We start from the raw sequence: 23,411 nt of genomic DNA, 5'->3' as shown, positions 1-23,411 counted from the left end.
TACACAAGCAGAATAAATATATAAAAAACGCTTTTGAAATGAAGAAAGTGGTGAAACTACTAAGGAAAATAAGAGTCGTTAACATCACATGCCACGCAGACGATGCAGCCGTTGTGATGATGAGAACATATCCATCTCAGTTAGTAAACATTTGGATGCCTAAGAAATGTCGTATGGTACGATGAACACATGAGTATTGGAAACGTGATTCCGATTTACAAAACGTGTGTCACACCAGTCATCGTGTATACAATAGAGGCGAGGATAGATAGAGAGAAAAGAAAATTACGAAAAGCCAAGTAGAAAAACTAAATAGAAAAACTAAGTAACTGTTCAGAACGTCAGAGATGAAACTACTAAGGGCAATCGAAGGGAAAACCCAAAGAGGCAGAATCCGTAGTCAAGAAGTTAGACGGAATCGCGATACCCAGGGCATAGTAAATAGATTATGGAGAGATTACGTCAATAATTCTATTAATGGAAAGTTCCAAATTCCCCTATAACATGGCCCGCAAAATCCAGCCGTTTGCCGTCTGCCCGGAAGACCACCAAGAAGAGGAAAGAACAGATGGAACTCAAAGTCTCAGTTGTTAGCTTTTAGCTGATACCGAATTAATCGATCTTAACCGAGAAAAAGAAGCTTTCAGAAATAACTTTCACTCAGATCTTTCAAGAAAAGGTTTAGATGGAAGGCCTCGAGAGCCACGCTTTGCAATAAACGAATTTTATTTTTCCTTTTTGCTTATTATGTTTACGATGATAATTAGATTAATTACGTTTTTATTTTCTTATTATGTTAACTATGAAAAATAACTAATTATAGGTATGTTTCATTATACTCATTGTAAAATGTTTCCCAACATTATTATGAAAAAAAAATAACACAAAATTGTAAAAGTATAAATATGCTCTAACTAGGGAGCGGATATGGAATGATGATGGTCAAAATTTCAACGAACACAATAGGTATTTTCTCCATCAAAATCTGATCACTGAACTACTGTGTTATGCATAATACAGTCATTACCCGTTTGTTTCCCAGGAAAATGTGCACTCTGGGTTGCGGTCCATAGGGTGCTCCCACCAGCAGGTCGTCCAGCCCATCCCCGTGACGTCAGCAGCCGCCACGGCGGCCCCGAAGTAGCCGCCCACCACATTTCCGAATAGTGACTGACGAATGATCGGCTTGTATCGAGTGAGGTAGGGAAACTCGTACACTTTAACCTAGACAAATTATACAAAGATACAAAGAGTTTTATGACGCTGATTTCATAATCAATATCATTATTATTTTTCATGTTTCACCCGTTTCAATAAATAATTTAATATTTTAAGAGAAATTAATATTTTAATAGTAAAATAGTATTTAGAAACAGTAATGCAGAAAGTAAGGAAATCCACACAAAACAAAACCACACAGTTTTAACATATTTAATATCCCAGTGGCCTCCATGGTGAAATGGTAGACGCTTGACTCATTGACTCATGTTTGATTTCTGGTGAGTTCTCAAAAATTAAATGTGATTGCTACTCTTTTTATTTATTCTTTAACTATACCACCAACCAAATACTTACTTTTTTAGTTTTTCTCAGAAAGCTACTTTTTCTGTCTGTCTGTTATTATTATTATTATTTAACTACACCACTATTGCCATCTAGCGGCCGACATGTGAAACATAGATGGCAATGTTTTTAATGGGAAAATGTTAATTTTTTCTCTTGCACTAAGGTTTTTTTATGAGGTTACAGTTTAAACAAAGTATTTTTTATGCATCGTGAATATATTTTATGTAGATCCAGGCAGATATCGAAGCAAGAATCTTACATTATGTGTCGAAACCAGAAATTGAGATAATAAATACCTAACACCCAATGAAGCAGAAATGAGTAATTCAGTATTTGATGTATTGCCGGATTAAGAAAAATATATTGAATTCTTTCGTCTAATGATTTATTAATAAGTAATCAAACAAGCATCCAGCGCTACAAAGTTGGGAAAAAATAGACTAGAAGGAAATCTGAAGATGGGCAGCAGATTTGTCAGAATAATCTTCAGTTCTGGTAAAAAACAAATAACACTGCGTAACTCGCCAGCCCGCTCGGCAAGCGTGGCGTTTAAATGCCTAGGAGGATGGAGGAGACCTTCGTTCAAGAGTAAACGGCTGCAGGCTGAAGAAGAATAATAATATGCATTTTGAAAATCAGTTTTTTTACGGTACCATTCCCATATAGTCGTGTCCTCTGGGACCCCCAGTCACGTGAAGTTGTTCGTCAGGGGAGAAAAAGTGTCCAGAAGTTCCACTGTACCCCATGTAGTCTCCATCCCGTGTTCCTTTGACGTTTCTGAAGAAAGGGATTACTCCGGAGTCGAAACTGCCTTCATCACTAAAAGAAAATCATAAAATTACAAACAAAATAATAAACATAAAATTCATATTTTAAGCACGAACTTAGTGGTGTTATTCACCATAGTAAAATAAATATAAAGCAACTTTGTTTATAACCACTATTTTTTTTCTACTGACCAATTTCAACGCTACACAAGCTTCTTTATCAATGTATTTTTTTCTGAATTCGTAAACGATGGCGTCAGATGTGACAGAGAATAATCATAATTTCAATAAAGAGATATTGGATTAAAAGTTGTTCATGTTGAAAATAAAATATTAAAATTAGACAACTTGGAAATCATAGAAATTAAAAAAGCGATTCATAATAAGAAAAAAAAAAATATAAACCAAATAGACAATATTTCTTTTAGTCCACTAATGTTTAGTTTAAGATCGTATCCATCTCATTTCACACCTCCCATCTTCACGACGAAAAGACAAAAAGACTTGACTTATTAGCTCCATATGTATCTTTGTAATATTTAGAAATCACTGTTAAGATAAAATAGGATAGAATTCATAAGTTAATTACATTAATTTATTTATTTATTATATATACGACCTAAGCCTAAGCAACAGTAACATGAAGAAATATAAATACAAGAAACTGAACAAAAAGAACATAAAACTATATAGCAAAGACAAACAAGGGCAAAATAATAATAGTATACAATATATTTAAAAAAAACGAAATACCAAAAACTTCGAGCTAAATCATGCCAATCCAATTTCATTCCACACTGTTTTAGTCTCGAACAGGTCTACGAAAAGCCGGAAGATCTATCCCAAAGAATTCCAAGTCGTGTGACGAATTGACAAATCTACACATTCTGGACATTGGGGCGTAAAAACAAAAGTTGCGCTTAGATGATTTAATAAATAAATAGCAGATTTTGACTTCTGATGATACAATTGGGAACATGAAAAGAAATTAAATGCAACAGAGATGGGGCATCACTTACATCATTAAGTATTTGAAAATGCACATTAGGTCCATCTCAGTTCTACGTTTCTCCAACGAAGACAGATTAAGATATTGCTATTAATATTTTAAGCATTTTGTTTTGAAAAAATGAGAAAGAAAGTAGAAATAATACGAGTAAAATGAATTATAAAGCATTAGAGATTGAATGAAATATTGAAGAAATATTATACTTACGTAAAGTCAAATGCAGCGTCTCTTTTGTTAACAGCGCTGGGGAGAGAGTGGTCGGTGTACAGCACGGATGATCCTCTCCAGTTGAAAATCCCAGGAGCTCCCAACACTAGTTGCACCTGCTGTGACTTGCCCCCCTCCGCCGCGGGACCGTGCTGAAAGGAGAGGATACGTCAGTAGTTCACCCCCGAGGCTTTCATTTTCGGCAGTTGATTAAATTATTAAATTAAACTAAAGTTTGAAGTACAGGTAAACGTCGTTTTGCGCCAGCTCGATTTACGCCGATTTACAATTACGCCGGTTGGTGCTGGCGTGGAAATCTCTGGTTCGGCCGACACCGGCAAAGGAACAACCCACTAAGCCTCTATTTTAGAGGCTTGTCAGCAGGTGGGAAATATTAATTAATATATTTTCATAAATGCAGTATTTACACGAGTTCAAAAAAATTCTTTAAATTTACTTTGCATTGATTTATTGACATTAATTTTAATAGATTTTATTTTTTTTCTATTTATTTATTTTATTTCTTTATTATTAATAAAACATATAACATAAAAAGTACATATTATACTCCCAGGAGTTATTAAAAAAACTCATTTGGGACCGTACATAAAAAAACCTTTTTTTGACAATACAAACATAACATATTACAACAGAGATGAAGAGCATTTAAGAGAAGGTAAAATAGAAGTCCAGGCATCTACAGGGCTTATGACCTGTTAATGGCTGGTTTAAGTGGCCACTTTACACACTGTGTAACATTAACCATTCTGCCTAGATTTGAACATCTGTATTCCTTCAATTCTTTCATCTGTTGATGTTTGTGAAGTTAAAGAGCTGAAACCTTTATTTATGCGGGTGAGATTCATCTAATTGAATTGAAAAAATAATATTTTCAGGCGTTGCCTAGTATGTAGGTGAAATAATTCAATTAGATGAATCTCACCCGCATAAATAAAGGTTTCAGCTCTTTAACTTCATAAACATCAACAGATGAAAAAATTGAAGGAATATAGATGTTCATATATAGGCACAATGGTGAATGTTACACAGTGTGTAAAGTGGCCACTTAAACCAGCCCTTGACAGGTCATAAGCCCTGTAGATGTCTGGACTTCTATATTACCTTCTCTTTAATGCTTTTCATCTCTGTTGTAATATGTTAATATAAACAGCTCCCCAGGGAGTTAAATCAAGTCCTTGTCTACAAAAATTTGGACAAACTCAAAATATTGTTAATACATACATAGTTAACACATCCGAAATAGTAAGAAAATATTATTGTATAAGAAGCACTACATTAATAACTATCACTTTCCAAAAGTTTTAAGTAATATATTTTAATTGCGACACTTCTGGATTTTTTATTCGATTTTTCGTGTTTTAGCTCATCGGGCAGTTTATTATATTCGGCATGGCCAATATTTCCCAAAGACCTACTGAAAAACTTTGTTGAGCGAAACTTGGACACATGAAGATTCCCCGAGTAACGCGTATTGTAATTGTGAATATCATAACCAAATGTGTATTTTCAATTTGTGTGAGCAGAAAAGTTTATGAAATTAAAAAATAGTATTAGTTATGTCATGTAGTGGCATCACCTTGAAAGGAAGTATCTTTGTTTGTCGGTAGATATCCTTGACATGGGAATCCCATTTAAGTCCAATAATGTTTTTAAGAGCCCTGTTCTGAAGAACTGGTATTTTCGAGATCTGATTTTTGCTGGCAAAACCCCATATACATGATAGATGAGATAGGTGGGAATGAATCATAGCGTAGCAGACGGCAAACAAAACGGAATGAGGAAGCAAGCCTCGAAGTCTATGCAATACGCCAGTTACGGGTGCTATTTTTGATTTTACATGCTCAAATCGGTAGCTCCATGAAACTTTGGAGTCAATAAATAGTCTCAAGTATTAAGTTACACTGGTCTTTTCAATATAACCAGTTCCGAGAGAAATATTGATATTGATATTTAAGTCCTGTTTGTTTCCAAAAATCAAATACGATGTTTTTTTAACATTCAAACTAAATTTGTTTAATCTCATCCAGTCAGCTAGACTATTTAAATCTGTCTCCATTATGTTTTCGAGTTCTTTCAGGTTACGATTATGGTAGTTCATTGGGGAGATTATTGTAATGTTTGATACCTTTGAAGATGAAGCTATTTTGACCATGACTTGTGTGGAATATAAGGGTTTTAATATTATTTTGGGATATGAGTAACTTATTCATGTGAAATTATTATATTTTTTCTTCTTTATAAATTTGTGTAATGGAATTTATTTTATAAATACTGTCTACTGTATGAACTTTAAATAATTTAGATAGAATTTCCGTATTGAATGTTGAGGGTTCCTTTAAAATTACTTTAATAATTACATTCGAATTTTTTGATTGAATTATTCCTAATACATGTTTCTTCGTTGATACGATATATCAAAATACTTATACGAAAGCGAAGAAAAATTAAACATAATATATTGATATGGGCATAATAAATACGCATAAAATTACGGTTCAGTCGGATTATTGACAGAACGTGTACCATTTCCTATAGGAACGGACAAGTAAAACATTTGTCGGTCATATCAATCACGAGAAAGTCTGAGGCCGTCGCTGGAATATTTGTCCCCGGAGAGATGGCGGAATATAAATCAAACAGGAATAATTAATAGGGGCTGAAAGGTTCTGCGAAGGATCAACTTATCAAATAATGTTTCCATTTAAGACTTTCACCATTCGGGAAGGGGTGATATCAAATGACTAGTCGAGGATTATGGGAAAATCACCAACTGCTCGGTTTCAATAGAAATCATTCCCTTGAATTAAATGAATTATTGGCCGAGGTGGAGCGTTTAAAAACAATAAAACACATTGAAATTAGCGAATAGCAGAAGACGAAATCATAACTCATAGCGTTAATAAATGCCCGAGACAGTTGCAGCGCTAAAAATAATTTTAAATGGTTTGGAATTAAAACAATTGTTTTCAGCATAATGAAAAATGTTTTGTTTTCATTGAGATATAATATAAAGAGATAACACTCCATACAAATCCGAGCTTAAAAGTCGTCTTCAAAGGACAGGAAATGACCAGCGGAGATAGCAAATTTTGACAAGAAAAAAAGGTAGTACCTACAGTAAAAAGCACGGACTGTTTACATCGGTCTACTTTAAGTTCTATTTAGTAGGTCACTCCCTTCCGCATACGCGTCACCTTTGTTTGTCGTTTTACTATAATGAGCCCGAATAACTGAGCAGCACGGAGACAGGAGATGATTCGCGAATTGTAGCATATTATTAATATAAGATTTTTTCGCCATTAAAATAGCTATTTTAAACAAATATAGATTAAGTTATGAACATTACTTGCCGGTGAAAGGTTATACCATCGCTTTTCCAGATCGATTTGCTCAGTATCTTAGCGTACATATGGGCATTTTAGTAATTTCGAGGAGAAAAGTAGCCGGCGAACGCTCGCAACTGACTAAAGTCCGTTCTATCAAACATAGACCAATTGGCCGCAGGTTGAGGGGACATATTTCGTACGCTTATGTTTACTCTAGTTATATTACCCTCGTGTTTGTTTTACATATGTTTACTTCTTTCATGCAACTAATATGGACCATTTTTACGAAAACGCAACAATAGTTAACTTACGTCTGGTTCGTTTGCACAATTTATCAACAATTATATATTTACGTTTTGTTAACTTAAGTCGAATGTTTTTTCGGATATAGTGTTACACCAACCATTTTACCTTCACATTATTTATTATTTATTCAAATAACCAACAGCTACAGTTATCATGTATAAAAATATAACAAATAAGCCAATTACAGGTTTTTGCAAGTAGCACCACAGTGAGTTAAAATATATTTTCGAACATTAAATAAACAATGATCTAAATTTAAATATTATTTGCCAAATTTAAATAATAAGTCTAATTGAATGTCCCTCTTTACTTTTGGCCCAAAATTTCATGTTATGTTTACGTTTAATTTAGACGGTAATAATATTTTATTGTCACAGAACTCTTTCATACTGATTTTAACAAGTCACATTATATTATATTTTTTCGTGGGTATGGGTTTTTTTTGTCGTTCACTGAAGCGTATATTATTTAAAATTTCTTATTCTTGTTTCTAAGAGCCAAAATCACTCGCAAACGAGTGGAAGCGTATAAAAAAAATTAATAATAATAATAAAAAAAAATAAACGTTACAAAATTATTTCGAAAGCAAACGCCGCAGGATATTATGATTATTCACAAATAAATATTTGTCGAATGATTTTGATATAACTTTTGATTTATTGAAAGTTCGCCATTAATATGAATTTTGTCTTTAATTAGACGGAAGTTATTTCCTAAGAACTTTCTAAGGAACATTAATAGAGAGTTTAGATAGCAATTCAGGGTACGTACTGTTCTGGCGGGAAGTTAAAATTTATCTTCAATTTTATCTACAAAGTAAAGTTAAGTTTTCTGTATGAAAAATACAAAATGTTTACATTTTTTTTTCTAAACATGTTACCGGTTACCGACGAAGATACTTTAAATTATAATACAAATATAAACACTTTCGTAAATAAATATTGATATTAGTACATACCGATAAAGATAGCCGTTCGTAATCGCGGCCCAGAACAGCCAATTGAACGAAGCAATTTTTAGTAGATAAATTATACCGGCTGTTTCGCGACGTTTTTGAAGAGGTGACATTTTTGACATATTTTAATGTACTGGTCGTACAATTTTTTTTGTATATTTTCAATGCGGGTTATCTGCACATTGTACAAAGGACTCCATATTTGTGATGCATATTCCAAGTTGCTTTGCACCAATGAGCAATGTACTGTAAATGATTTTGAGTGTCTTTGCCATGGTGAACGACGTAGAGGTACGTATCACAGAGCCAAGAGCAAATAAAGCCTTTTAAATGACGTATCTGAATGAAGAAGACGAAATAAATTATTGTTGGCGTGATGTGTCAGACGTGGCGGCCTCCGTGGTGTAGTGGTCAAGACGCTTGACTCACGCACGGAAGGTTCCGGGTTCGATTCCCGGTGAGAACACAAAAATTCAAATGTGATTTTTCTCAAGCCTGGGTGCTCTGTGATGTAATTCACCACTGTAATTAGGCCTCCTGGCCTGTTGTGGTGCAAAAAAAAATGTAAAAATGTAAATGTAAAAAATGTATGCGGCCACTTAAACCAGCCATTGACAGGTCATAAGCCCTGTAGATGCCTGGACTTCTATATTACCTTCTCTTAAATGTTCTTCATCTCTGTTGTAATATGTTAATATAAACAGCTCCCCAGGGAATTGAATCCAGTCCTTGTCTACAAAAATTTGGACAAACTCAAAATATTGTAGAAAATTAAAACTTTTATGCCTCGTTAATTGGTCCGTTTAATTCGAAAAACAGTGCTTGCCTCATAATTGACACCCGAGAGCAGAATATAAGAACATAACGAAAACAGAAACAAGTTCAATATAAAAATATAAAATGTAATTACCGTGTTGTGGGTGAAGTAAGCTGACATTCCCGCTTGTCCCATTCCATAGTCGTATACGTATTTATTCCCCCATGTTGTCTCAGTGTAGTTCCTGTGGTCTGCAATAAAAAATAATTGAATGTAGAACGTAACCTTTATCATCTTCTTCAAGTCATCCTGCATTCAGTTTTGAGTAGGTATCTGGCTGTTTGGCTCTCTGAGTCAGTTGTGCGAGTATTTTTTCTGAGCTGCACCGTGGATGGTGTCACCTCTCGGTGCTGGGCACCCGGGGCGGACCGCCCCCGCCGCCACTGCTCTGAGTTCTACCGTTAGAGAAAGTATATTTTTAAATTATAATTAAATCGGAGCGACTTCCCTTTATTACCAGATGTAAAGTTTATTTATTAGTAAAATAAGACTCACCTAAAAGTGGAACCAATTTGTCAGCCATGGCGCCCAAAAGCTCTCTATCGCTGGCCTTACCGACGTAGCAGGCTCCCAATATCAGATAGTCCTTAATTCTCATCTCGTGTACTTGATTTATCCACCGAGGAGCGCAGATCTATTCAAATTTAAAATAAGTTGTTTGCTTTGCATGATGTCAGATTCAAATTTTAGTATGTTTGTTGTTGATTTTTATTGTTTTTAAAGGAGGCTAAATATTATTATTGTCAATGAGACTCAGCTTCTGTTTATAGCGGAGAGTTAAATAAGTCCAAATCGTACATCTAATTATGTTTTTATTTATGCATACGTTATATCTACATATGTTTTCTTCATAATCGTTGCCGCAATTTTTATTATACACAAAATATATTATGATTTCATGAACAAGTAACAAGACTAAAAAAATAAATGAATGATATTTCTTATCTATCTAAATAATAAGAGGAAAACGTACCACCATTTTGTCGGCTGAAGAATGGACGGCCATGGTACCTCCAAGCCAACTGCCATCTTTCTTGTCCCAATATTCATTGTTGCGATCATTTCCTACAACAGATTAGCTTTATTTAGACTGAGAAAAAATACCATTTAAGTCAATATTGAATAAAAAAAAACAATTCAATCTTGACAGGAATTTTTACCATATAGTAACCATAAAATAAATAAAATACAAAACAATAAATATATTTTCACACAAATTTTACCGTGTCGTATACATTTGGACGATACCTATAAAATGGGTCAAAGAATCAGCATCTTCTTTAGCCTTATTCTCTCCACTGCTGGATAAAGGCCTCTTTCAAACGTCTAAATTCCTTCCTATCACCCGCTTTCATAATCCATGTTTTACCGGCTATAGTGGCAATGTCATCGATCCATCTTTTCTGTGGCCTTCCAACACTTCTTTTGTTCACCCATGGTCTCCACTTTATTATTCTGGGTGTCCACCTGTCATAATTTTGCCTCGCCAAGTATCCTGCCCACTGTCATTTTAATTTTGCTGCACGATCCATGATATCTACTACTCCGGTTTGGCGCCTTATTTCTTAATTTCTTATTCTGTCTCTTAGACATACACCGAGCACCTGTCTTTCCATAAATTTTTGCGGGCATTATAATTTCTGGCTACTTTTTTTGTGTTACAGACATGGTTTCTAGTCTGTATGTTGTCACTAGCAATATGCAAGATTCATAGACTTGTCTTTTCAAGCATATAGCGACTTCTTTATTTTCAAAAATATATGGCAACTCCACTGTCTGGTTATCTTTACGAAGTTTGACTTTGTATCCTAGATATATGTATTCATCAAGCACTTTGATTTTATAAAACATAAATGACTCTGTGAGATATACGGTTCTAAATATTTGTATTTATTAGGATAGCTACTCCCCCGATTGCAGAATCAGTATTATTTCTCTAGAGAAGGTGGCTTGATGGTAATGTTAAGGCTTCCTCTCGTCTCAATATCCCACAGGTCCGCAGATTCTTCAGAGTACATTTCGTTCAAAATTGCCCAGCATTTCAGTCAATTTCACTGTCAGTGTGAATGCTTCACACCCATGTGCCAATACAGTTCGTATAATTGTTTTTCAAATGGTAATTTCAGTTTTTATGTGAACGTTACGTGATTTGAATACTGGCAGCAAAGTAAAGTACATTTTGTTGGCTGCTGTGGGTCTTTTGGGTTAATTGTTAACTGTATTCCCCTAATAATAATTACCTGTTCTATCCAGTAAGAGTAATTGACAGGGTTCTGCGATTCCACACCGGTACACGACCCCAGGTTCCTTGATCTTACTAAGAGCTTCGCAGTTTGACCGTGGAGCACCAACTTGTAACCTGGCGACAATAGAAATACAGATTTAAAAGGAATAAAACAAACATTCAAATAAAAACTATGAAAACTATTATTTCATTGAATTACTTATGTTCCCGCATTTTTTTTTCAATATTATTCAAATGTTTAAAATAAGTACCTACGCCTAATAAGTATGTTATGTATTATTAATATTTAAAGCATTAACTATGTGGTCAAACATTTTACTAAATATTATAAAATATTTGTAAATAACCACTTACCGACTTTTCAATGTCTACCGGTTTCGAGACGTACCCGTCTCTTCGCCAAGACACCAATTAAACCAACATGCAAACCATTTAATGAGTGCATGTTTGTCCTAATCAGTGCATGTGATTATTAAAGCGCATGTCGTGTTGGTTTTATATTTTTGTGCAACAACTATGGTGAAGGTGTAAAGTGGGTTTTGCATGTTGGTTTGCATGTTGGTTTAATTGGTGTCCTAACGAAGAGACAGGCACGTCTCGAAACCGGTAGACATAGAAAAGTCGGTAAGTGTTGACATACAAATATTTAATAACATATGCAATAATACTTTATTCATAAAAAATACAAAACAATCACGTGTAGGTTTATTATATTAATTCACTACGCAAAACAATTTACTACTCAAATTGTGCTTTTAATGTACAGGAAAAAGAGAAGTTTTTTTAACGATGTTTCGAGTATGTCCAAATATTTGGAGACAGGCTAGATTTCCTCTCTGGGTAAATATTTAGATCAAATTTTTTGCAACATAGAGAAAAACATTTATGATATGGTAATATGAAAGTCACGCGCACGTCATGCGCGCTTTTGCACGCAACGATTCATGGAAAGACAGATGCTCGGTGTATGTCTAAGAGACAAAATAAGAAATGAAGTAATAAGGCGCCGAACCGGAGTGGTGGATATCATGGATCGTGCACCAAATGATTGAAATGGCAGTGGGCAAGACACTTGGCGAGGCAAAACGATGGCAGGTGGATTATAAAGTGGAGACCATGGGCAAATAAAAGAAGTGTTGGAAGGCCACAGAAAAGATGGGTCAATGACATCTCCTTTATTGCCAGTAAAACATGGATGATGAAAGAGGGTGATAGGAAGGAATGGAGACGTTTGGAAGAGGAATCAGTAGTAGTAGTCAGCAGTGGAGAGAATAAGGCTGAAGAGGAAGAAAAAGTAGAAGAATTTGATAGTATAGGCATTTACAAGGCTTGTGATATGTCAAATTTAGATCTAAATTAATCCCGAGGGAGGAAATCCAGGCTGTTTATAGACATTTGGACACACCCACAACATTGTTGATTAAACTAACTGGTATAAGAAGTATAAAAACTGAAAAATTGTTTTCAGGCGTTGCCAAGTAGGTGAATTGGTTCAGCCGGATGAATCTTATTCACATGATGCTCTTTTACTTCTCGAAAGTCAACCGACGGAAGAATTGAAGAAATGCGGATGTTTAAACATGGGTAGAATGGTGAATAATACACAGTAGGTAAACTGGCCACTTAAACCAGCCAATGATAGGTCATGAGCCCTGTTAACGCCTGACTTCCATATTCCCTTCTCCAAAATGTTGATTCTCTCGTTATTTGTTTGTTTACTCCAAAAATACTAAATTTACTTTTGAAAAACTTTTTAAAGTTGTTATGTTTATGATATGTAAGGATCGGCAGATATGTTTGGGCTGTGGCCTGTTTTAGGAGCTTCTCCGCATTTGCTCTAATGACGAGGAAACCACAGAAAACTCGCCAGGAGAAGGCTGTTATCGTTCGCCAACAGACTTTCCTATCCACTTAAAGAGTGTTTGGCATTTAGTGTCCTGCTGTCATGCATACTTTTTATAAAGCAAATTGCGAGATTGCATTGAACGAGGAAAGTCAAATTAAACTTTCAATAATTAATTGCGATGCTCAAAATGTTTGTTAATTACCGGTGAGAAAAAAATATTAGAATTTAAATTTTATATTTGAAGCACTAAATTTGTGGTTATTTATTAAAATGAAATAAATAAAAACAACTTTGTGCTTAACTACTTATTTCAGATTTTTTTCACGGACTGGTTTCAAAGCTGTACAACCTTTTTTATAAAGGAATACTTAACTAATGAATTCTATCCTATTTTATTTATCAATGTTTACTTAACATTATTATTATATCTTTGAGAGATTAAATTAAAAGAGCGAATGAACGGTTCAAATAATTAGGATTGAAATTATTTAATTAATCGAATGAATTTGTCTATTGGTGTATTTTCATTTGAATAAATTCATTCGGTATGAAATTGGAGCAGTTATTGAAATGATTAATTATGAAATTGAATTTGGTTATTTTTGTTAAGAATTTATTAAAACAATTCTAGGTACTCATTTGGTTTAAAGTTAGAACAATTTTATTGGATACTTTCCTTTGCTTTACCAATTTTTTTTATTTAAAAACTAATCTGTTACATATTTTGATAAAGATAAAAAACATAATGCGTTTGATTATTTTTATTATAATAATTTATCTCTACTTTGTATTAAAATTTGTGATTTTCCAGAGTCATAAAAAGCCAGTTATGTTTTTCAGATCGGATTTCGAAACCACACAATTTTTAACAATTTATATTCTAGAAATGTCCAAACGCGTTTTTTTTAAATCTAATTAAATTTCTTTATTAGTTCTTTAGAGATAAAATTAATGTCTAACTGTGTGTTACTTTATACATTTATTCATTCCAGCTCAGAATATTAGAAAAATTGAAATCAATTATGCTACGTATGGAGCTAATAAATCAAGCCTTTTTGTCTTGTAAGGGTGGGAATTTTAATGTGAAATGGGTATAATATTTAAAACTTAACAAGAGTGGACTAAAGGAAATATTGTTTCTCGGTTATTTATTCTTTTCATCTTATTTATGAATCGCTTTTTTGATTTCTTAGATTTCCAAGTTGTCTAATTTTAACAACAATATTTTAAGTTTGTCCAAATTTTTGTAGACAAGGACTGGATTGAACTCCCTAGGAAGCGGTTAATATTAACATAATACAACAGAGATGAAGAACATTTTAGAGAAGGTTATATGAAATTCTAGTTATCTACAGGGCTTATGCCCTGTCATTGTCCACATAAATCCACCGGTCCATGAAGAAGTATAAAAATTAAAAAATAAAAATTTCAGGCGTTGCCTAGTATGTAGGTGAGATAAGTCAATCAGATGAATCTCACCCGCGTAAATAAAGGTTTCAGCTCTTTAACTTCAAAAACATCAACAGATGAAAGAATTGAAAGAATATAGATGTAGTTTTCTTCAATCGTCTGTAAAATAAGATTAAATTTTATGTACTAAAATGGATATTTGTAAGGTTTTTTATTCAAAACGTGTTCAATTACCGATTATCGACCAATATACTCAAATATTAAATTTTTTAATGAAAATATTTCAATTACAAAAAATCGATAGAACTTATACGACAATTGAAGGCAATTCTGCTTTTTTTTTCAATATAATACGGACTCCGGACGAGTGGTGGTGATTTTACACCGCAATATTTTGTATTCTTGGACTGGCGCCTGAAGCGTAAGACTGATCACCTTACCTTCTTAAAACAGATGATCGATAAACGCTACACTTAACATACTAATACAGTGTCCTATGCACCTTCGGGGGTTCATATAGTGTCCATGCGGCTCGATTGTAAATCATCTCCTATCCACTATCAAAGATGTTGCTACATTATCTCTGTTTAAATCACGTCTGAAGAAACATCTCCTTTCTCTTCTTTAATCACTCCCTCTTTCATCTTTCCTCTTTATTCCTTTTTTCCAGTAGTATAAGTATTGATTTATGGTAATTTAAATACAAATACAATTAAAATATTACAACAGAGATGAAAAACATTTTGGAGAAGGTAATATAGAAGTCTAGCCATCTACAGGGCTTATGGCCTGTCATTGGCTGGTTTAAGTGTTCACTGTGTAACATTAAATTACACTGAAAATAACACTGTTGGTAAGTAGTATATTGGTAATGTAGTATGTTGGTAAAATATTTCAATTAGATTAATCTCACCTGCATAAATAAATGTTTCAGCTCTTTAACTTCAAAAACATCAACAGATGAAAGAATTGAAGGAATATAGATGTCCAAATATGGGAAGAATGGTGAATGTTACACAGTGTGTAAAGAGGCCACTTAAACCAGCCAATGACTGGTCAAAAGCCCTGTAGATGGCTAGACTTCTATATTACCTTTTCTAAAATGTTCTTAATCTATGATGTACATGTTAATATGCTAGTCTAATTTTGATATTTTGTTTTCAACATAAAGAACTTTTTTTTTTAAATCCAGTGCAGTGTCTTGATTTAAATTATGTTCCATACACAGCATAATATTAAGTAAACATTGATCAAATAAAATATGTTAGAATTAATAAGTTAAGTATACGTTGATAAAGAATCTTTTTATCTTTGAAACCGGTGGGTAGAAAAAAAAATAACTGGCCAAAAACGAGGTGGTTTTTTTTAAATGTATAAATGAAAAAAAAATATTATTGTGAAATTTTTTTGGAAACAAAAATAAACTAAGCGTTAGATACACTAAAAAGTTCCGTTTCCTATGTACTGAAGTTACATGAAAATTTATTACCAAGTATCTGGAAAAGCTAATAGTCTATCTCACAAAATTGGCTAAATGTAAAACAGTTGATGAAGCGTGAAATTTTCCCCTGTCGACCCCAAAGGAAAATGGACTTTTATAATCTTGATGTAGGACAAAAATTAATGTCAAGTTAATTCAATAATTATTCTGGTAATTCGAAATTTATCAAATGAACCCTGCAAATAGTATTAATGGACAGAAATTTTAAATGCCGTAAGACAAAATTATACCAAATAAGATAGTTATTATTCTTATTTTTGTTTTGCGCGTTTGTCTTCCGTGCAAGAGCTCTCGGGTTCGCTTCCCGACATGGTTTATAGTAATATAAACATTTAAATGTTTATTTGAAAGGGTGTTTTTGCACTAGAATATTTAAAAGTCCCGGGACTGGCACCTGAAGAGGTATGACTGATCATCTTTCCTTACCAATGCAGTGCCCTATGCACCATTAGGTGCTGAAATGAAATGGTGATGATTTAAATATAAACAAAAATAAGAAATACAATTTACTCTTTTAATTTTTTTACGAAATTACGAAACTTTTTTTAAAAGCAAGGATGCCTGTCTGTAAATGCTATTCTATGGTTGAAATATGTTTCTAGATATCGGTTTGACAGTACCTACCAGAAAATACATATACATATACATATACATATACATGTACATATACATATACATGTACATATACATATACATATACATATACATATACATAATACAAGGCTAGCACAACGTGAAGGCTTGTCAGTACCGAGGTTTGTAAACAAGTATGGCCAAAGAATACTTCATTATACAATTACTAAATTTTTTTATAAGAATCCTAAACAGATCTTAAACGAAAATGTTGACAAAACTTAATTCAATGAATAACTAGGCTTCATATTGATTATTATTTTATGTTAACAGTAAACTATTTAAATTGTTGTAAATATATTTTGTGTGAAAAATACGTCTGCTTTTAGTTCTTAATAATGTTAATAAAACTTTTAAATGTTTACAATTTCTTTTACTTTTTTTCTTTGTAAAGAAAAATAAATAACCTGCTGACAAGCTTATTTCACGGTTGAGTGGGTTTATTTATTTTTCCTTATATATTTTCTGTTCATGTTTACCTTCTTAAATAAAACTAATAAAAAAAATAAAAAAATGACTGAAATTCGTGTTTTACTAAATAATACATTTTTGTGAATTATAATATTTATGGTATGGGTTATTTCATATAGAATAACATATTTATTTAGGCCTTTCATAATTAAATAGAAATGAATTAATGATTGTGAATCTCTGTGGTAATTCTCGTATGTATAATTCCTAGATATAATTTTATATTTCATGTTTTTTGTCGATTGTTATTTTGCGTTTTTACGAATTCCGATTTGCTGTATGGTAAGCCTCGTGGTGTATTGGCCAGCGCGTTTGCCTGCCATGCAATAGGTCTCGGGTTCAATTCCGGCATGGCTGATGTGAAATATTTATTAAAAACGATGTTTTAAAACTAGAATATTTCATAGTCCTAAGTATGACTGATCGTCTTACCTCCATAAAACAAAAATAATTAATATATTGAGTTTTTCTACTGACATTTCTTGATGGAACTGCATTTTAATTATAATAATAAAAATACTTTATAGTTTTATTCCACTTTTATTTATATTTATTCTATTTATAAAAGTGAAATAAAACTATAAAGTATTTTTATTATTATAAAAAATGTTTATGATACGCTGCGATTAGTGTACCAATACAGTGCCCTATGCACCATTAGGTGTGGCAAGGATATGAAGAAGATGAAAAATTTGCTGTATTTTGTAATATTTGCTAGATCGACATATTTTATGATCATTTCCGAATTTTCGAGAATAATATTTATGGAATAAATTGTTATTTATTATATACGTATACAATAAACAATTTTTTATCACAAGAAATGAAAGAATAAAAAAAAACCTTAAATGTCAAATATAATTCTATCTTTTCTCTATTTTAAGAGCTATGTATGTGGAATTATATCTAAGAACATTAAAAATCGTTCGTATTTTTAAAGTACGTATCTATGTTGAAAATAAAATCAAAATAAATTTTAAGATATGAAAAACAAGCTAAAATAATCGATTTGCGAATAACAACAAAGTTCAAGTCTTAAATTACGAAACTTTTAGAGAAGCTAAGAAAGTTAGCTTTTATTTACAAGAAAAGTTAGTTTTTATTTTCAATAATGTTAGCGATTTAATGGAAAAACAATAGCCTTCGAGTGAAATTCCGTATTTAATAAGATACTATAACCCTGAAAAAAATTAAGACATTTATTTTTCTGCAATATATCGAAACATACATTTTCCAATATAGGGCACTGTATGTATGTATATTTATTTTTTATTTTATTTATTCATATATCAACAATATTTTGAGTTTTTCCAAATTTTTGTAGACAAGGACTGGACTCAACTCCCTGGGGAGCTGTTAACATAAATATATTACAACAGATATGAAGAACATTTTAAAGCAGGCTAAATAGATGTCGAGACATCTACAGGGCTTATAACCTATCATTGGCCGGTTTAAGTGGCCACTTCTCACACTGTGTTACATTCACCATTCTGCCCATATTTGAACATCTATATTACTTCAATTCTTTAATCTGTTGATGCTTGTGGAGTTAAAGAGCTGAAACCTTTTTTATGCGAGTGATATTCATCTAATTGAATTATTTCACCTACATACTGGGCAACGCCTGAAATTTTTTTTTTTCAATTTTTATACTTCTTCATAGACCAGGTGGATTTATCAACAATATTTTGAATTTGTCCAAATGTTTGTAGACAAGGACTAAAATATCCAGTACCTTCGTAAATAATAAATACGTCTAGTATATAATTGTAACACGCATGATGTTCTGGGTTCGATACGCGATCGACAAGAAAAACGAACTAAAATAGTGTGTTTTCACAACAGTTTTTGAATGTTAAACTATACAGTGACATAATATTGTTTTTCTGTAATGTTTATTCAACTCAATTTTTTTATCAGTTAATCAATGCTGTTCTCAACGCCCCGCCCCACTATAGGTAAAATATAAGATTGGCGTTGTTTGCAAATAACTTGGATATTTACATTATACTGCATTAAAATGGACTATGGTGAATTGCAGTATGTTTGGTTGCAGCAGTAGGAGCGTCAAAGGTGTTAAATGAGTCAGTTTTCACAGGTAATTGATTTTGAATATTTTCTCATGATTTACATTGATTTTCGGAATATATTGCCCCGACACGTGTATTATGATGCATAGAAACTTTACTTATATCAACATATTTACTTCAGATACTATTTTTTCTCAATTAAGGGAATAAATTTGTGAATTCAAATATGTTAGTGGTTAAAAACAAAGTTGTTTTATTTATGTTATTAAAATATGTTTACTGGTGATAATAACAGTTGATTACGGGCAATATGTCGGGGCCGCACTAGGCATCCATATAAAGTTTGAGTCTTTATCGAGTAGAGGTCGATTCAAATTTTATTCAAAAATAGCAACGTTAATCTTAAAATCGCATAAAATAAAAAAAATCACAGGCGAATAATAGAAAAATAAATTGGAATAACCCTGCGATAATAAATACACAGGTACACATTTAAAAGTATTTACAATGAAATTAATATCCATTTGGCAATTCTCGACCTGAGTACGGGTCTATTTTATTTTTTTAAAATAAATATTAGCGTTCTTATGATTTACCCAAATATTTAAATTTTGGTGGCCATTTTCAACGAGTTGTAAATAACTCACTATTAGAAAATGGAAATCAAGTTGGGGTCGAGTGGGGTTCGAACCTCGGACCTCCGATCCGCGAGTCCGCAACACTAGCAACGGGACCACAACCCGATTCAAATTATTGTTTTGCTGCGAACTGTAGCTAACTTAATACCCGATAATCATAGAATGGTTTTCTTACGTTTGGGCTCCTCTATAGCTTGGCGAATTATTACTCTGAGGTTCTAGCACGTTATAAATAAATATAATAAAATAAACAGGACTGTATGTATATAAATATAAATTATAAAAAAGTAGACATGCAACAATAAGATTATTGTTTTGGTGGGGTGACCATCTCAAGGTAATTCTCAGAACCCAAATCCAGAAGCCATTTATAACAAATAATTTGAATTTATGTGTACTTGTATTTAACTTTGAATCAAGAGGTATAGTGTTGTAAATTTTGGAAGCAAGGTACATACATATGACGCCGTTTACCAAACAATGTTGCTATTTTAGGTGGCACGAATAGTTATTGTCTTGTTTCATAGACTGTATAATATTTACTCCCACCATTTTTATGTGTGTGAACGAAAAGTGCCCTAGTGTACAGTTGACGTCCAGAACACCTACTCGTTCAAACACCTCCGTTGTGGGTGTTCTGATAGGAACCCCGAGCAGAGCCTTGAGTACGTACTTTTGTGCTATTTCCAAGGTATGCATAGCACTTTTGCTGGCTCCACCCCGTGCATTTTTCTGCGGTAAGGGTACTAATGCAGTGTTCAATGCGACATTAGATGCAAATATAATGAATAATATTGCAATACTCTAGAATTATTTTTATCTGCCTGAGAACAATTTTTCACTTTTCCAATGGCAGAGGGTTAAAGTGATATTTACTAAGGTTAAATACAAAATCTTTATAAGTGAAAAGGAGGATCATTCTTGCGAGAAATCGAATAACCGAAGGAAGATGTCGGAGTGATTTAGAAATGTACGATTTAAAGGTAATTTGGATTCAAGCCAACGCAGTCAGGTACGAGAAACGGGTACTGTGACTCGCTATTGGATCTCTACTTCAGCTTACTGGCTTACAGAATGCAAGGAACCCACTTTTTGCTAGGAAAATTAATAAAACCAAATCAAATTCGTTACAACAGATTTTCTGCAGCTTGATATTTGAATTTTGAAAAGTCAGAGACCATTTTAAAATTCTTTACATCTAAAAAATATCTAAAATTTGTAAACGTATTCAGACGGGAAAAATAAACAAACAACATTTATTTAACGAAAAAAAAACGGTAACTTTTAGCCTTAATCTGATCTGATGAAAAAATGAAATATTTGCGTTATCGGATGCAGAAAGGTCAATTCTATCTTCTGCTTAAAACTGCCAGGCCTCTTTCATACAAAAAAAAACTCTGAAAATCACCCTCTGAAAATCTCGTCAATCACAAAAACAACATTTCTCAATTTGCAGAAAACACTCATTGTACAAGAAAAATCCAACGGTACTTTAAAAAATCATTGACACTAGGCAAAAACATGATTAGATTTTTGTTTGTTTTATAAAAAAATATGTGTTTATTGTTATTCGTTTGTCAAAGTCAAAAACATTCCATCTGTTGGGTAGATTTGATTATTTGCTCTTTTCACGAAGGTGCTTTTATCTAAGTTTACTATTTCTATGGCCAGCTGTTTTTTGCATGACAACGTTCAATTATTTGTCATAAGCGCTCAGTCTGCAATATGAACGTCCAAACGTAGCCAGAGTAGTAAATTATTATTTTCTAAACATGAGTGCTCATCAAATTGAGAAATTTAGAATTATCATTGACATATTGTATCGCTTTCGTTACATCCCCAAGACTTATAAGGTTTACTGACTTCTTTACAGTAAAAATAAAATCAGTTATAAAAAATCAATCGAAAGATACTGGTTTTGAAGATATCGCCGAAGTGATCAAACCGGTCACCGGTTGTTGAAAATTCCTAGATTTGAGTATCTCTCGTCTTTTATAATAAATTAACAAATTTCTACGTAAAAAAATTCCAGATAATGACGGTTCATACGCTCTGATAATTCCTAGATTACAATAATATTCTCTATGTTATATCAACCAACATTTTTTATGCGTAAAAAAAGCGTTCAGAATATTTACCAAGTGTAGTTTTTTCTGGAGTATAGGAGTACAGAGTATCCGAAATAAGTTGGTCGTGATGCTGTGAGCTTCTGAGGATCTTCGTAGACCAAGGGCATCCTAGTATCCACCAGCTGTGACGTCACCAACTCCACACTCAAGGCCAATACACAAGTAAATAGGATCTCCATTGTAAACGTATATCACTAACTATTAAATAAGTCACAATCACAGATGCATTGTGTTCATTTTAAATTACAAGCAACAGTTTTTTTTATTACTAGATTGTATTTTAAAGGCATTTGTTCATTTGTAATTGTAAAACAAAAACGTCATATTTCCATACTGTTTATTTATTATGAGAAAATTATTATGGACTTATTCCTAAAAGCGTTATCTTCCACTAACCAAAAATACTGGAAAAACCTTTTTTTAAATATTTAATCTTACAATGAGTTAAAGTTAACAGAATGAAGAAGTATAGTGCTACGAAAAATTGGATAGAAAAAATGTTTTCTTACAGGCTTTAAAAATAAGGGCATTTAATTATTCGTTATAGGCTGGCAGCCTTTGCTGATGCGCCTATATTTCGTGTACTGCCTAAGTTCTTCTTCCTTCAGAAATGTATGAAAAAATGAATAAAAACGATTTTAATAAAAATCAAATACTTTGAACTAAGTCACAAGTTCTTCTGAATCAACCTGTGATAGTGTTATGATAGATTTCCGGTTTCCGGGAAGTCAACTCACTAATAAATAAAACTCACCGTCTAGAACTTGTGACGTCGCTGGTGAAATAATTTCATAAAACTACCAGGCAAAACTAAACAATAGACAACCGTTACAAAAGATATTGAAAATATTATCATTAACAATAGAACATAAATTAAAAAATATCATGTTAAATAAATGTAATTCGTATGGGTTTATAAATAAATTTCACAAAATATATAGAAATCACTGAAGTTCCTTGTTATCTTCAATTGTCCAAAAAGTAAAATCAAATTTTCTGTACAAAAATGTGTATATTTGTCTGACAATTTGGAGTATCTTCGTTGATAATCCATAATTGAAGATATCTCTTATACCTTAATAAGAAGACGAATAAAATGATAGGAAATTACAATTCTTCGGATATTATAATGTGTAAGGTATATCGACCAGTTTCGGGATGGATTTGATTCCTTTGTTTTAACTCTTACATTCACATTTCGATAGACAACTAGCAGAACCACAAACATTCACAAGCACAAAAGTATATAATACATTTTACACAACGGGGTTATTTTATTTTCACGTTAGTTTGTAACACCGCACACAACTTTATGCCACCGTGCACAGTGTAATTAGTAATGACTCTAATCCAATTTTCGCCAACACAAGTTCAGGAGCGTAATGTTTGATAAAGCATACGTCAGGTAGTCATAGGAAGTAATCTTATCGCGGTAAACCACATCCTTTGAGTATTTTAATCAAATTCAGAGTCCTTTTGACCACAGCTTCATGCTGGAATCATGCCGAATGTATTTAAGTATTTACACCAA

General features: G+C 32.7%; 1 protein-coding gene across 1 annotated transcript in view; it reads right to left on the bottom strand.

The window, feature by feature from the left end:
- The window catches only part of LOC148275483 (integrin alpha-PS3-like), a 36,324-nt gene extending 13,129 nt beyond the window's left edge, over window positions 1-23,195 (bottom strand). Inside the window, 10 exon segments of the mRNA XM_088235657.1 lie at window positions 1,028-1,093; window positions 1,096-1,224; window positions 2,220-2,385; window positions 3,550-3,701; window positions 9,068-9,165; window positions 9,470-9,608; window positions 9,948-10,039; window positions 11,215-11,333; window positions 21,890-22,148; window positions 23,070-23,195. Of these exon segments, the coding sequence (XP_088091783.1) occupies window positions 1,028-1,093; window positions 1,096-1,224; window positions 2,220-2,385; window positions 3,550-3,701; window positions 9,068-9,165; window positions 9,470-9,608; window positions 9,948-10,039; window positions 11,215-11,333; window positions 21,890-22,059 (1,131 nt within the window). The 5' untranslated portion in view covers window positions 22,060-22,148; window positions 23,070-23,195.
- Window positions 23,196-23,411: the final 216 nt, after the last annotated feature.

Source organism: Micrasema longulum, unplaced genomic scaffold (assembly GCF_059751315.1).
Source record: "Micrasema longulum isolate JH-2025_06_02 unplaced genomic scaffold, ASM5975131v1 h1tg001414l, whole genome shotgun sequence".
NCBI lineage: Eukaryota > Metazoa > Arthropoda > Insecta > Trichoptera > Brachycentridae > Micrasema > Micrasema longulum.
Note: the sequence above shows the minus strand (reverse complement) of the source record. Positions and strands in the feature narration are given on the sequence as shown.